This window comes from Xenopus tropicalis, chromosome 5 (assembly GCF_000004195.4).
Source record: "Xenopus tropicalis strain Nigerian chromosome 5, UCB_Xtro_10.0, whole genome shotgun sequence".
NCBI lineage: Eukaryota > Metazoa > Chordata > Amphibia > Anura > Pipidae > Xenopus > Xenopus tropicalis.
This window is the reverse complement of record NC_030681.2, coordinates 56,004,093-56,018,805: the sequence shown is the minus strand read 5'-3', so window position 1 is coordinate 56,018,805 and position 14,713 is coordinate 56,004,093. Positions and strand designations below refer to the sequence as shown.

The 14,713-nt window shown below is 36.8% G+C and overlaps 1 protein-coding gene across 1 annotated transcript in view; it reads right to left on the bottom strand.

The window, feature by feature from the left end:
- Positions 1 to 1,974: 1,974 nt before the first annotated feature.
- The window catches only part of tbce (tubulin folding cofactor E), a 29,081-nt gene continuing 16,342 nt past the window's right edge, over positions 1,975 to 14,713 (bottom strand). The window contains exons 10-17 of the mRNA NM_001016012.2: positions 14,619 to 14,683; positions 12,606 to 12,670; positions 10,762 to 10,914; positions 8,004 to 8,157; positions 7,800 to 7,868; positions 7,210 to 7,269; positions 4,370 to 4,461; positions 1,975 to 2,240 (exon numbers count right to left, since the gene is read on the bottom strand). Coding sequence (NP_001016012.1) covers positions 2,148 to 2,240; positions 4,370 to 4,461; positions 7,210 to 7,269; positions 7,800 to 7,868; positions 8,004 to 8,157; positions 10,762 to 10,914; positions 12,606 to 12,670; positions 14,619 to 14,683 — 751 coding nt within the window. The 3' untranslated portion in view covers positions 1,975 to 2,147. The remainder of the gene's footprint in view (positions 2,241 to 4,369; positions 4,462 to 7,209; positions 7,270 to 7,799; positions 7,869 to 8,003; positions 8,158 to 10,761; positions 10,915 to 12,605; positions 12,671 to 14,618; positions 14,684 to 14,713) is intronic.

The following is a 14,713-nucleotide window of genomic DNA, read 5'->3' as shown; positions in this document are numbered from 1 at the left end:
AGATTTATAACCACTTTAAGCTTCTGGTATGTACAGTGGTGTGAAAAACTATTTGCTGATTTCTTATTCTTTTGCATGTTTGTCACACTTAAATGTTTCTGCTCATCAAAAACCGTTAACTATTAGTCAAAGATAACATAATTGAACACAAAATGCAGTTTTTAAATGAAGGTTTACGTTATTAAGGGAGAAAGAAAACCTCCAAATCTACATGGCCCTGTGTGATTGCCCCCCCCCTTGTTAAAAAATAACTTAACTGTGGTTTATCACACCTGAGTTCAATTTATGTAGTCACCCCCAGGCCTGATTACTGCCACACCTGTTTCAATCAAGAAATCACTTAAATAGGAGCTACCTGACACAGAGAAGTAGACCAAAAGCACCTCAAAAGCTAGACATCATGCCAAGATCCAAAGAAATTCAGGAACAAATGAGAACAAAAGTAATTGAGATCTATCAGTCTGGTAAAGGTTAGAAAGCCATTTCTAAAGCTTTGGGACTCCAGCGAACCACAGTGAGAGCCATTATCCACAAATGGCAAAAACATGGAACAGTGGTGAACCTTCCCAGGAGTGGCCGGCCGACCAAAATTACCCCAAGAGCGCAGAGACAACTCATCCGAGAGGCCACAAAAGACCCCAGGACAACATCTAAAGAACTGCAGGCCTCACTTGCCTCCATTAAGGTCAGTGTTCACGACTCCACCATAAGAAAGAGACTGGGCAAAAACGCCCTGCATGGCAGATTTCCAAGGCGCAAACCACTTTTAAGCAAAAAGAACATTATGGCTCGTCTCAATTTTGCTAAAAAACATCTCAATGATTGCCAAGACTTGGGAAAATACCTTGTGGACCGACGAGACAAAAGTTGAACTTTTTGGAAGGTGCGTGTCCCGTTACATCTGGCGTAAAAGTAACACAGCATTTCAGAAAAAGAACATCATACCAACAGTAAAATATGGTGGTGGTAGTGTGATGGTCTGGGGTTGTTTTGCTGCTTCAGGACCTGGAAGGCTTGCTGTGATAGATGGAACCATGAATTCTACTGTCTACCAAAAAATCCTGAAGGAGAATGTCAGGCCATCTGTTCGTCAACTCAAGCTGAAGCGATCTTGGGTGCTGCAGCAGGACAATGACCCAAAACACACCAGCAAATCCACCTCTGAATGGCTGAAGAAAAACAAAATGAAGACTTTGGAGTGGCCTAGTCAAAGTCCTGACCTGAATCCTATTGAGATGTTGTGGCATGACCTTAAAAAGGCGGTTCATGCTAGAAAACCCTCAAATAAAGCTCAATTACAACAATTCTGCAAAGATGAGTGGGCCAAAATTCCTCCAGAGCGCTGTAAAAGACTCGTTGCAAGTTATCGCAAACGCTTGATTGCAGTTATTGCTGCTAAGGGTGGCCCAACCAGTTATTAGGTTCAGGGGGCAATTACTTTTTCACACAGGGCCATGTAGGTTTGGATTTTTTTTCTACCTAAATAATAAAAACCCTCATTTAAAAACTGCATTTTGTGTTTACTTGTGTTATCTTTGACTAATAGTTAAATGTGTTTGATGATCAGAAACATTTTGTGTGACAAACATGCAAAAGAATAAGAAATCAGGAAGGGGGCAAATAGTTTTTCACACCAGTGTAAGTCAGAGGCATAGTTTTACCTTCAGGTTGACTAAACTTCTAAATCAGGCCTGTACAAATTTCTCAGTATAAATGCTTGCACAGGAATTGGTATTGAATCTTCCCGAATTTTTGTGTTAATATGCTGATGTGATACGGTTGTTCCAGTGGAATAGAAAACAAGAGCTTTGCAGAAGGCCTCAAAGAACTCAGTTTGTTGAAATAAAAGATTTTCATACATCTATGTCTGCAGAAAGAAGCAGTCTCGTTTTCCAATGAAATATAAAAAAAAATAAATCAAAATCTAGGCAAACCTTTAATTAGCAATGACACCACTTCTTTCAAAGGGAAGACTTTCTTTAAGATCTTTTTATTTTATAAATAAATAGAATGGCTGAAATACAACAGACCTTCACTAAAAGTAAAAATGTTCTGCTTCCAGACCTTGATTCTGCACACTCAGCTTCGGCCTGAAAACATTTCCACTGACACCATGATTTTTGCCCAGCACTTCAAAGGCCTCTGTTTTACCATCTCACCAATAGGCAGTCTCCATTTTCTACAGAGTAAAACTGCAAGGGTTTCAAATCATTTTCCAGATCAATTTCTTTGCCCTCCATCTGTTTAATTAGAGAGATGTCAAAGATTAAAAGTTAGATAAAATGCACTTACTTCCATTTCCCCTCCACACTCCATTCACCCCAAACCCAAGCAGATGGTCATATGGTGGTCTTAGTACCACTCATTTCTAATTGTAGCCCACTGTAACTTCTTACTTTATAAAAACAGTGACGCACCTACACCAGATGATAATGTTTCTGCCAAATATTAAATCTTATTTACATTATACCAGAAAAACAACATCTGGAGGACTGACAGGTTCTACTCAAACACAAGCCATACAGATGCACTGATTGCAATGCAGTTGGCTAATGATATTACTGTTTCTTTTCACCTCCTACCTGTGTGTGAAATTTATCTCAGCATGTCTAATAGAATAACACAGTGTACCAGGGTACAATACTATTCAAAAGAAAAATGGGTGTATTTATTAACATTGGAAACAAACATCAGCAGTGATGTTGCCCATAGCAACCAATCAGATCTTTGCTTTTGTTTTCTGTCTGTTGTTTTGTAGATAACTGTTCAATTCTAACTGCTGATTGGTTGCTATGGGCAACATCACTGCTGATGCTTGTTTTCAATACACCCTAAGGGCTCTGGCACACTCGCAAGGCATTTTCGGTGATTTGCCGAAATCGCCTGCGCAGCGTGTGCCATCCCACTGGCGACTTACATTTTCGCCAGTGGGATGGTAGTTCGGGGAGATTAGTTGCCCGTGACAAGGGAGATTTGTTGCGGGCGACTAATCTCCCCGTGTGCCAGAGCCCTAAGGGGTATATTTATCATGCTGAGTAAAAAGTGGAGTGAAACATTATCCGTGATGTTCAGATGAATCAGATGTTTTGCTTTGGTTTTCTAACTTGAAATTAAATACACAGATAAATATACATATAATGACTCTTTACATAAACCAACAGTTTAGGAGCATCCAATCATCAATCTGACCCATGCATTACATAATGTGTGTGGAGTTAGTTAACTGCCACTACTTTACAGTACTCATTATGTAACATGTAGAGCTATCAAAGTGTTTTCAAGTAATTAAAATATAATGTAGTGTTACTCTGCCCTGGTGTGTTTGCTACAGAAATGCTACTATAGTTTTTATCAATAAGCTGCTTTGTAGCCATGGGGGCAGAGGTCAAATTCTGCAGTATGTTAATGGCTTGGTCTCCAAAGAGGTTATTACTGTTTGATAAAAAAAGAGTTATGACTAGTTCCTACAAACTACAAAAATGTAATGGTATTTCACAAAATCAAGCATATTCAAAGATCTGAAACAAGGGGCAGGTTTATTAACATTTAGGTTTTTTTGAGTAAAATGTATTTTTAAAAAAACAAAAAACAAAAACTGTTCTAATATTCTTCCAATTATCCATTATTCTCACTATTTACAAAGAGAAACCAGTACAAACTACAATCAAAATCACTGCACATAAAAGGGTCAGATTTCAAAAATATTTTGGGGCTACATGGCTCTCTGCACAAATGTAATAATATTGCATTCTAAAGGTCCCCATACACGGGCCCGATTATAGCTGCCGATATCGGTCCCTTGGACAAACATTTAAAATTATAATGGGGAACCCAGAAGGATATCCAGCAATTAAATATTTCCCCTATAATTGCCAGATAAGTGTACACATTTATCAAAGCACATATGTCATTTATTTGACAGAATGTATGCAACTGCTTGAACAGTTTAATACCATTCTGCCCTCTGGTGTGTTAAGGATTAGCCCACGGTTGAACTCTTAACACCCCCCCTGATCCATGCTTTTCAGTGGGCATTAGGAATTCAACAATTTTTTTCTGTACTGGAACAACATGGTAAATATGACATTTTACATTTACCAGTATCCATTATTTACAAAAATGAACAGCATTCAATTAGCCTCTTAGATTATACTGCAGACTATAATGACAACAGCCAGATAGGGCTTTGTGGAAATAAAGAAATATAACTAATAAAAGAGACTGGATGTTCTTCGACAGAAGTTGTATAATAATACACCACAATAGTGCAGACTGCACAAACCAGTATAAATCTTATTTATTTTTATTAATAAGTATATTCAAAGGGTCTTGTATCCAAATCTTTAAAATACAGTTAAGTGGTACTCACTTTTGAACTTTTATATGACAGTTTCAAGTCTGATCCTGGCACTTTGAGCAGTCGATAAAGCAGTCCTTTTACTTTCTGAACAGTCATTGAGTCTAAAGGGAAACACATGAATTTTCTTTTATAGCTGTGTATTTTTCTGAAACACAAGTACTTGAAGGAAAACTATACCTTTGGAATAAATACTTAACCAACACAGATAATTTATATTGTAAGGGACCTATTTAGAATCTAACCAAATTGATATATTGGTTTTTTTTGTATCTTTTCTTGCGCCACCATTTTGTGATGTCCTATGTGTTCCTCAGAGATCACATGACCAGAAATAATGCAGCTCTAACTGTAAGAGGAAGAAGTGTGGGAGTAAAAGACAGAGCTATGTCCATTTATATTGGAAGATGTGACCCAGCATTTATTTGTGCTCTTGGTTTGTGTGTTAGCTCACATTGCCCCATTCGTGCCAAAGGGTAGCGCTTAGTACCTAAAATAGCAGTTTCCCATTTGGGATTATCCAATGGCATATACTACTAGGAAAATATATTTTTTGTGAAAAGGCTTTATTTATATTAAAGTGTTTCTCATATGGTTGTCCCTTAGTATAGAGTACCAGTAACCATACATGTTTCATATATATTTGCCTCAAAAAATCTCATGAGTATTTGCACCAATTCTGAAATGAGGATTTTGGACCCTGTCTGCTCAAGAGTTCAGCATGTGAGGCATTTATCACCAACACACTGATTTCCTACATGTGCAATAACCACAATGGTGTCCATTGTTCCTTATTGTCGTTACCTTATTATCACGCTCCCCACCAATATGAGAGGACTGGTAGTAGTGCAGCAAGTACTGTCCTGCCACCAACATAGGTTTTGCTCTCTATATTAAGCCCCAAGGTTCTCTCTCACCAATGACACAGGTATAGATTTAATTTTAAGCAAATATTTCAAACTTTTAAAATTGATTTCTTTTTTCTCTATAATAATAAAACAGTACCTTACACTTGATCCTAACTAAGCTGCATAAATCCATATTGGTGGTAAATCAATCCTATAGGGTTATTTAATGTTTAAATAATTTGTAGTAGACTTAAAGTATGGAAATCCAAATATCAGTAAGACCCCTTTATCCGAGTACTGGACACCACTGGAAAACTGTACTGAATATTGCAGAGGGGAGTCTTATCACTGCTATGTAAAACCCTAGACATGTCCATAATATCACTGCAGAAATTAATTATGAGCACATTAACCCCAGACATGCTAGTAAGATGACTAAAGAAAATGGATAATGTGCACGCCATGCATGTCAGTAATATCACTAGCAGAAAATTAGCACATAAATCCCAGTATACATCCAGTAAGATTACCATGGACAATGGATAATGAGCATTACATTAACCACAAACATGCTAGAACCAGAACAGAAACCAGATTCAAAACATAACCACGCATTTGCACTAGCAGAATACCAAAAACATTTCTTTTACCCCAGGGCTTCTATGCTGCTTGTGTTGCTCTGCCTCCCTCTGCTTAGCAAAAAAACCAAAAAATTAAAGATGGCTGTGTGCTTCGGTGTGGAGCACACAGTAATCTTTCACCTGCTTCCAAAAGAGAGAAAAAGTTTCAGGAAGCAAGCAGTGGCAGCAGTGCTTACTAACACCAGGGCCAACTGGGTTATTCCTGATGGGCCAGTCCAACCTTGTTGACTGTGCTAGCATTTCTGCAATGGAGCTCAATGAATTATGCTGCCTCAACAGTATTTTTTCTGCAAAAACTTTATGCTGAAGGGACTTAAAGGAGAAGGAAAGGTGAAAAACTAAGCAAGCTTTATCAGAAAGGTATGTAAATACATCCTTAAGCCCTTACAATAATGCTGCACTGAGTCCTCTATCAAAAGAAACACAGGATTTCCTGTCTCTTTTTTTGTAAACATGTTCCAGTGTCTGACTTCCTCTCTCAAAAACATCCTTAATTCCCGTGGCCAGAGTCTGCGCAGTTCTCTTCTCTCTCTCCTCTCCTGCTCCCCAACCCCCCCCCCCCAGAATGCTAAGAACTCCCTCCCCCCTCCCTTAGGAATCTGAGCTATAACAGCTAGACTGCAGGCAGGAAGCTACTTAAAATGGCAGCTGCTATTTTCAGCAAACAGAGAAAGCCTCTAAAGCTGTTTACTCAGGTATGGTAATGGTTTCTGCAGAACAAATATATTGTTCTAGGTAGCACTAATGTGGCAAATCTATTGGCAGTAAAATGCCAAAATGACTTTCCTTCTCCTTCAAAGGAGAAGGAAAGGCTAAGTCACTTGGGGGTGCCAAAATGTTAGGCACCCCCAAGTGACTTAAATCGCTTACCTTTTACCCTGGGCTGGTGCCCCTGTTAAGAGAAAACAGCACCAGCAAGGGGTACCTTGAGTGAGCGCTTCCTTCTTCCGGCAAAATCCCTGGGCCGGCGCATGCGCAGTAAAGTGTAAAGTTCGGCTTTTCACTCTACTGTGCATGCACAAGCGTGCAAAACAGGAAGAGGAATCGCTCGCAGGTACAGTTCTCCCCTAACAGGGGCACCAGGCCGGGGTAAAAGGTAAGCGATTTAAGTCACTTGGAGGTGCCTAAAATTTTGGCACCCCCAAGTGACTTAGCCTTTCCTTCTCCTTAATATTAACTTCTTACTTTAAAGGTCTGGAAGCAGAATGGTAGTATTATATATTTCTTTTTTCCAAAACTGAATATATTAGATATTCTCTAAAAAACAACATTGGATTGCATAATTATAGAAATTGAGAGTACAGAAAAATGACTAAATACTTGATGTGACAAAGCAATCAATGCATGCAGATAAATTACTTACCAGGCAATTTTTTCTGTATTGTTTTTTTGTCAGGCTTATCAGGGCACTGAATTGTTAATGCTTAAATAAAAGAGAGAGAAGAATTACTAAATTTACCGTAAACCTTAAAGTAAAATTAATTCATCAAAAGAACTGGACAAACTTTCTCAACAATTAAAGGGAAAGTCTTGTGGATATAATCGTGTGTGGGTGTGTGTTGCTAAAAAGGGAATTACAATGCTATCTGGATGATAGGGTCAATTATGATCTGATTCATTGTAGAACTAGATATAACTATGATTTTGTTTTATCATGTTTTCTCTCCTTCCAGCATTTAGTCCACTGCCTATTACTCAGGTCAATGATTACAGCAACAAAATAACAGTTGAGATACCAAACAAAGGAACCAAAGGTTTCAAGACATAATAGCAACCCAATATGTCTGTGGTCACCTGTTTAAAAAGCATCTTATCGGTTGCTATCTGGATTAATTTACCCGGGCAAACTTTGTGCCTTTTATTACATAGGGAGTAATCCACTGAACTAATGCCACCACTGGATTCCTGAATATAGTAATGCCCCAGACTGTTTATAGATAAGATATATCTTACTTAGCAACTGGTTTTTCAGTGCAAACGGCTGTTGTTGTTTCAATTCACCTTCATCGGGAGCACCATATTCTGTCAAAAGAAATGTACAAGATGTTTTGCAGGGAATGTTTAAGTTGATGCAGACCACGGTATAAAACTACAAGTATAACTACTATACAACAGAGATTTTCATTTAAGTAATAATTCAAGAAAAACTACCCTTACTTTCTATAAGAGCACTGTATCTGGGATGATCTTGAAGAAAGTCTCTGTTAGGTTTGTTTAATTCTTCATTCTGACTTCCACCAGCTTTTAGCCAGTCATTGCCAAACATCTTTCTGTAGTCAAGTTCAGCTCCCCTTCGTTCATTTGGAAGTATCTGTCATACAAAAGCAAAATATGTTTCCATATGGACGATTATTGAGCTATCACTCTTATATATCTATGTTCATTTTTGCATGCTATCCAGTTCCCTCTATCTAAACAACGCATAAAACCAGGCACACGTGTAGATATTGACATAAATATTTGCACAAAGCAAAAAAATGTATTATCTACGTACTGTGGATAAAAGTACTTAAGTGCTACATAGCTTAGATTCTACATTCTGCTGAATTCTGAGTCTGGAAGCAGAAGAGCGGATCTTAAAGCCACTACTCCATTTACCACTAGTTCCCCAGCCCCTAGGCAAGTACCTAATGCTATGTGGGAGATAAGATGCTGGAAAGCAGAAGCTTTGATGTGATTTTCAAGTATTTCATCAAAAACGCCAATTTTGGGAAAGCATTGAAATTGCAGTAGTTTGGAGTAGAAAGACATGGTTAGCCATTTTGGATTTGCCTAAATATGTACTTTTCAAAAATATATGTTTTTTTGGGAGTCAACGTATTTTTTTGTCTTTTTACCCCACAAAAAAATACAGTAAATGTGTTGAGTTTTTTGTAGCTGAGGCGACTTCTAGGATAATTTGTATGCACCAACTTCATTTTGGGGTCTCTATATGCCAGATACTTTGGTAATCTATGCACAATGGCCACCAAACCCATTCAGTGGACCCTTGGCATTCACATTAAGGGTGTTTTTTCTTGGTAAATAATGCTATGTGGGAGATACAAACTTGCAAATTGAAAGTTTTGAGGTGATTTTTTAGAATTCTCATACATTTTTATAGAAACTGCTAAATTCAGAAAAGCTTTGATGTGTGGTACTTAGGAGTAGAAAGACATGGCTACCTATTTTGGATTCTGCAGAATGTATACTTTTCCAAAATATATGGTTTCATGGGTATAAACCTGCTGTTCAAGGATTTTTTGGTTTTAGAATCTAAAGTGTGCTTTATTCAGCTGTAACTGCTTTAAAAATTCGCTAATTTACTGCTGGGAGTTTTTGAACTATAGAAGTCAGAAATCTTCAGAAAACTATGCATATCTGATATTGGCATGTTTGAGAGACATGAGGCTTTTGAAATCAGTATATTTAGAGCTCTAAACCTTGTTTCAGAACCGGACATGCACAAAAACTCACAGACAGATTTAGGTTCTGTTAAAAAAAAACAAAACGTATAGTTTTCCCGTGTTAACTAAAGACCCGCCCAGGAAATATCCCTAAAGTGAGAGGGAGCAGAAAATGCTCAAAAAACATGTCACTGAGTGCAAATGAAATGTGAAATTCACATATCAATATCTAATCTTGTTTTTGGGGTCTCTATATGCCAGATACTTTGGTAATCTATGCACAATGGCCACCAAACCCATTCAGTGGACTCTTGGCATTCACATTAAGGGTGTTTTTTCTTGGTAAATAATGCTATGTGGGAGATACAAACTTGCAAATTGAAAGTTTTGAGGTGATTTTTCAGAATTTTCATACATTTTTATAGAAACTGCTAAATTCAGAAAAGCTTTGATGTGTGGTAATTAGGAGTAGAAAGACATGGCTACCTATTTTGGATTCTGCAGAATGTGTACTTTTCCAAAATATATGGTTTCATGGGTATAAACCTGCTGTTCAAGGATTTTTTGGCTTTAGAATCTAAAGTGTGCTTTATTCTGCTGTAACTGCTTTAAAAATTCACTAATTTACTGCTGGGAGTTTTTGAACTATAGAAGTCAGAAATCTTCAGAAAACTATGCATATCTGATATTGGCATGTTTGAGAGACATGAGGCTTTTGAAATCAGTATATTTAGAGCTCTAAATCTTGTTTCCTAACCGGACATGCACAAAAACTCACAGACAGATTTAGGTTCTGTTAAAGAAAAAAAAAAAAGTATAGTTTTCCCGTGTTAACTAAAGACCCGCCCAGGAAATATCCCTAAAGTCAGAGGGAGCAGAAAATGCTCAAAAAACATGTCACTGAGTGCAAATGAAATGTGAAATTCACATATCAATATTTAATCTTGTTTTTATTTATCTCTGGATTTAATGCAGTGAGACACTTTTTTTAGCCATCTACCAGTCTCTAACATCAGTCTGAGGAAGGTTTGCCCCACTCCTCAATGCAGAATTCTTTCAGCTATGAGAAGTTTGAGGGTCTTCTTGCATGTACAGCCCGTTTTAAGTCACCCCACAGCATCTCAATGGGATGAAAATGATTTATTTAGATGAAGCAGGATTTTACATATGAGTTTGTTATGCAATTTATTTTTATAGAGACCTACAGTTGGGGGTATAGTTTTTCCTTTAAAAAGCCAAATCTGCTATGAGGAGTGTCCAGATACCTTTTGCCAAATAACATAATAATAATGATGATAATAATAATGATAATAATAATGATGATGATAATAATAATGATAATAATAATAATAATAATATATTATACAATCACTGCACAGAAAATGTTGCGTAAATATACATGCATTGTCTGTATCAAGCCTCATAGAGCGTCTGTATCATCAACAATTCGTTGTTGAGCTTCACTTTTAAGTTTAATTTGGTTGGTGGCTTGATACCTTTAAAAATAGTAGCTATATTTGGTTACATACCTCAGTCTTGTTTAAAAACTTTAAATTTTCTATCTTTGCAATGATAAGTTGCCGGACAGTTTCAGGATTCTTTTCAAGATCCATTAATGGGTTGCTGTGGCAGTTCAGAGACTCAAGATGCAGTAATTTATTCATCTCATTTATTACACACCACTTATAAAAAATAAGAACAGGCATTACACAAAAAATTGTATTAATAAACATATAATTCATCAGCATTCATCAATCACAGGGAGACAGCCAGTGTATGTGACAGATAAACTGATGGGGAAAACCTCAGGGAACTGCACCACCAATGGAGAGCAATATGTGACCCAGAACTTATATGTGGCTCGGGTGCCCATTCCCAAACCCTTCACTTGAAGCAATCATTAGTATGTCATATAATATTTGGTGAGAGCTGGGTTCTTTTTGGAAAGTGACGGATTTTATTAAATTACAGAGTTTTTTGGGAGCTAAGTTTGCACAGTGAAAAACAGATCGTATTCATTCCAATCACTTCTCATACAGGATGGTCAGTGGATAGATTGGCCTTTTTCCCCACAACACTGGCAAAGAAAACGTACTGTATTGCAACACTAAGGGGCAGATTTATCAAAATGTGAGTTTAGAGCTTAATACATAAAAACTCACCCACATTCTATTCATTCCTATGGGATTTTTAGAAGCATATTATTAATGGGTGAAAGTTAAAACTCACCATTTGATAAATAGGCATTTAAAAGTCCTATAGGAATGAACAGAATGTGGGTGAGTTTTTATGTATTAAGATCTAAACTTACATTTTGAAAAATCTGCCCCATAGCCTCTAAACTAATGTAACAATGGATTCCTGACTATTCCTCAAGGTTTTTCTAGATTATTTAAATTATACTAAATGTATCTTTTTTTAATAAAACTTTTTTGCACGCTTTTTTTTTTTTTTTTGCTAAAAATCATTTAAATATTGAATAAACCCAATAGGATTGTTTTGCCTCCACTAAGGATTAATTATATCTTAGTTGGGATTAAGTACAAGGTACTGTTTTATTATTACAGAGAAAAAGGAAATCATTTTTAAAAATTAGAATTATGTGCTTATAATGAAGTCTATGGGAGATAGCCTTTACATAATTTGGAATATCGTGTTTCCGGATAAGGGATCCCATACCTGTATTTGAAAACTGCTAAGGACCTGTGTTCTGATTGCCCTGCTAGGCATTTGTATCTGTCACTGTACTATAATCATGTTACAATCATGCTAATAATCATGTTAATTCTCAAATCAATTACTGGCTTTAACATACACCAATTTATAAGCTATAAAATGTACTACACTGTATAATAAAAGTGTGTTAAGATGACAGTATCTACTATCTACTTAGCATGCTGCATAACAATATATTAAATACTCTAAAAGGGGCAACATACACCTGTGTTTAACATGACCAAAATAAACTAGGTGTTACGCACGTATGATTTTTATTAAAGGGGTATTTAACGTTAAATTAACTTTTCATATGTAATAGTGAAGCTCATTTATAAACACTGGGCAAATTTGCACCTGAGCAGTAACCTATAGCAACCAATCAGTAATTATCTTTTTTCAGCAAGCTGCAGGTTGAAACAGTTTCTGAAAGCAATCATCTTATTGGTTGCCATGGGTTACTGCCCAGAACCAAATTTGCCCAGTGTTTATAAATTACCCCCACTATGTCATATTCCTAGCAATTTTTATAGTTTTTGAACTACATCTTTCCAGCTTTAAAACATGGTCACTGATCCCCGGAAGCCAAATATCTACTGCTCTGTGAGACTGACTTGATTATTTTGACAAAAAAGCCAATAGTTAGGTGCTTTCTTACCTCTGATATATTATTGCCATCAACTGCCAAACTAGTTAGAGAGAGAAACATTGTAGTTTTGTGTCCTAATGAAATAAAAGAGATATTAAGGGCAACATAAAGATTTAGATATTCAACTTTTTTGTTCATGTAAAAAAACAAACTCCAATATTTATAAGTTTGGAACACAAAACCTTAAAACATGTGGCCCCCCCTTTAAGTTTCTGACTGACTAACATGTTAGAGAGATGGAAAGGAAGAGTGTGTGTTCTAGCTGTTACTTTAGACTTCAGCCTTTCTAGATTACATTTTTGGCTAACTGACTAAATTGAAAACATTTTTTTATTTTGCACAGCGTATCTTTCAGCCAGTTTAGTTTCACTGAACAGTTTTCTTTAAAGGCTTCACAATATTGCTGGTCAACTGTGCTTGAGCAAAGGTTTTAATTTATGCATCCTTTTGGCTGATCCCTTTTGTCTGAAACCCAGATAAGAGTTAAACAGAGATCTCACACCTGGATGCTAATAAAGAAGTTCATGTATATCTTAAGAAATATGAAAATATGGCCTACCTGTATTCTGTACAGTTCTACTCAATCATCATATTCTTGATGTACAAAAAAAAAAATATTTTCATTGGTGTCTATACATTCTTTTCATATTAAGTGCTGGGTAAGCATGAAAGGCGTTAGGCTTTATATATGAAATCATGTTTTTTTAACTTTAGTATTGGTGCAGATTTATATTTAATGGTTATTTTCCTCTTTGGCTACTAGAGGATTCTTTTGCACTGTGGTATGTTTTGAACTCATAGGGGGAGATTTACTAATCCGAATCCTGAAAGGGAAAAAATCGCATTGGAAACGAAAATTTTGCGACTTTTTCGTCGCCGTCACGATTTTTTCGTATTTGTCGTGACTTTTTCATTGCAACCGCGACTTTATCGTATTTTTCGTGACTATGTTGACGAAAAAGTCGCGGAACATACGAAAAAGTCGCGACGGCGATGAAAAAGTCGCAAAAATACCGATCATTATGAAAAAACCGCCTTCGGACCGTTCGTGGATTAGTAAATCTCCCCCCTAGTATGAACAATATAAATGACTATCCCACAGATGGGCCTTGATTAAAGTCTATTATACAGGCTTCCCACATTGCATTTAGCAGGAGTGCATTGCTTGGTATGTGCTCATGTGATACATATCATATTTGATATCAAAAGAAACACACAGTTATGAGGAATTACAATATAACACTCACATCACTAAGCCAGGGTAATAGGACAGAGGTCATAAATTAATTAACCCTGTGCTTCTTCCCCCCCCCCCCCCAAAGTATGGGGATTTCTGTGTTGTTTTTATCCCTTCTTATTTTGTAACTGTATGAACTGTAATTGTATGTCCTTTTGATGCTATAACACCATTTTGTCTATTGTACCATATATCTGCACTGCCCACTTTCCACTATGGAATATGGAAGTACAGTCAGCCTCCATAGCTAAGTGAAATCTATCTATGAACCACTGAGTACAGTCTGAAATATGTCTATACCATGTGTATCATGTGTAAATCCTCTGCAACACATGTATGTAAATGCCATATGCACTGTTTTATAAGCTACAGCAGTTTATCTGTTCAGCAACATACTTGGACCTTGTATTTAAAGGCTTCCTACAGCATATCTAGCATTATGTATGGCTTGTGCAGTTTCTACATGGCACATCCACAATATTGCTTAAAAAAGTGGGTGGTCTAGAAAGTAGCCTTTACAACTGTGGTCAAAATGTTGTACACTCATATTTATACAGCAAAAAACAGTCCCTTCTGCTTTTAGACTGTATTTAAAGCTACCATGGATGGAAAAGGCATTCCCTAGAAAAATCCTTCATTCCTGGGGCCAGAGTCAGCACAGTTCTCTCCTCTCTCCCCTCCCCTGCTCCCCCTCCCTCAAGAATGCTAAAGAACTCTTTCCCCCCTCCCTTAGTAATGTGTAAGCTCAGCTATAATGCTAAAGCTATATAAAAAAAAAATCTTACCAAAATCAACATCAGGAAAGCTAAGTGAAGAAATCCTATTGTTTGTGACAATTATTTGTTTCAGCCTGTAATGAACAAGGTAAATATATGTTAAT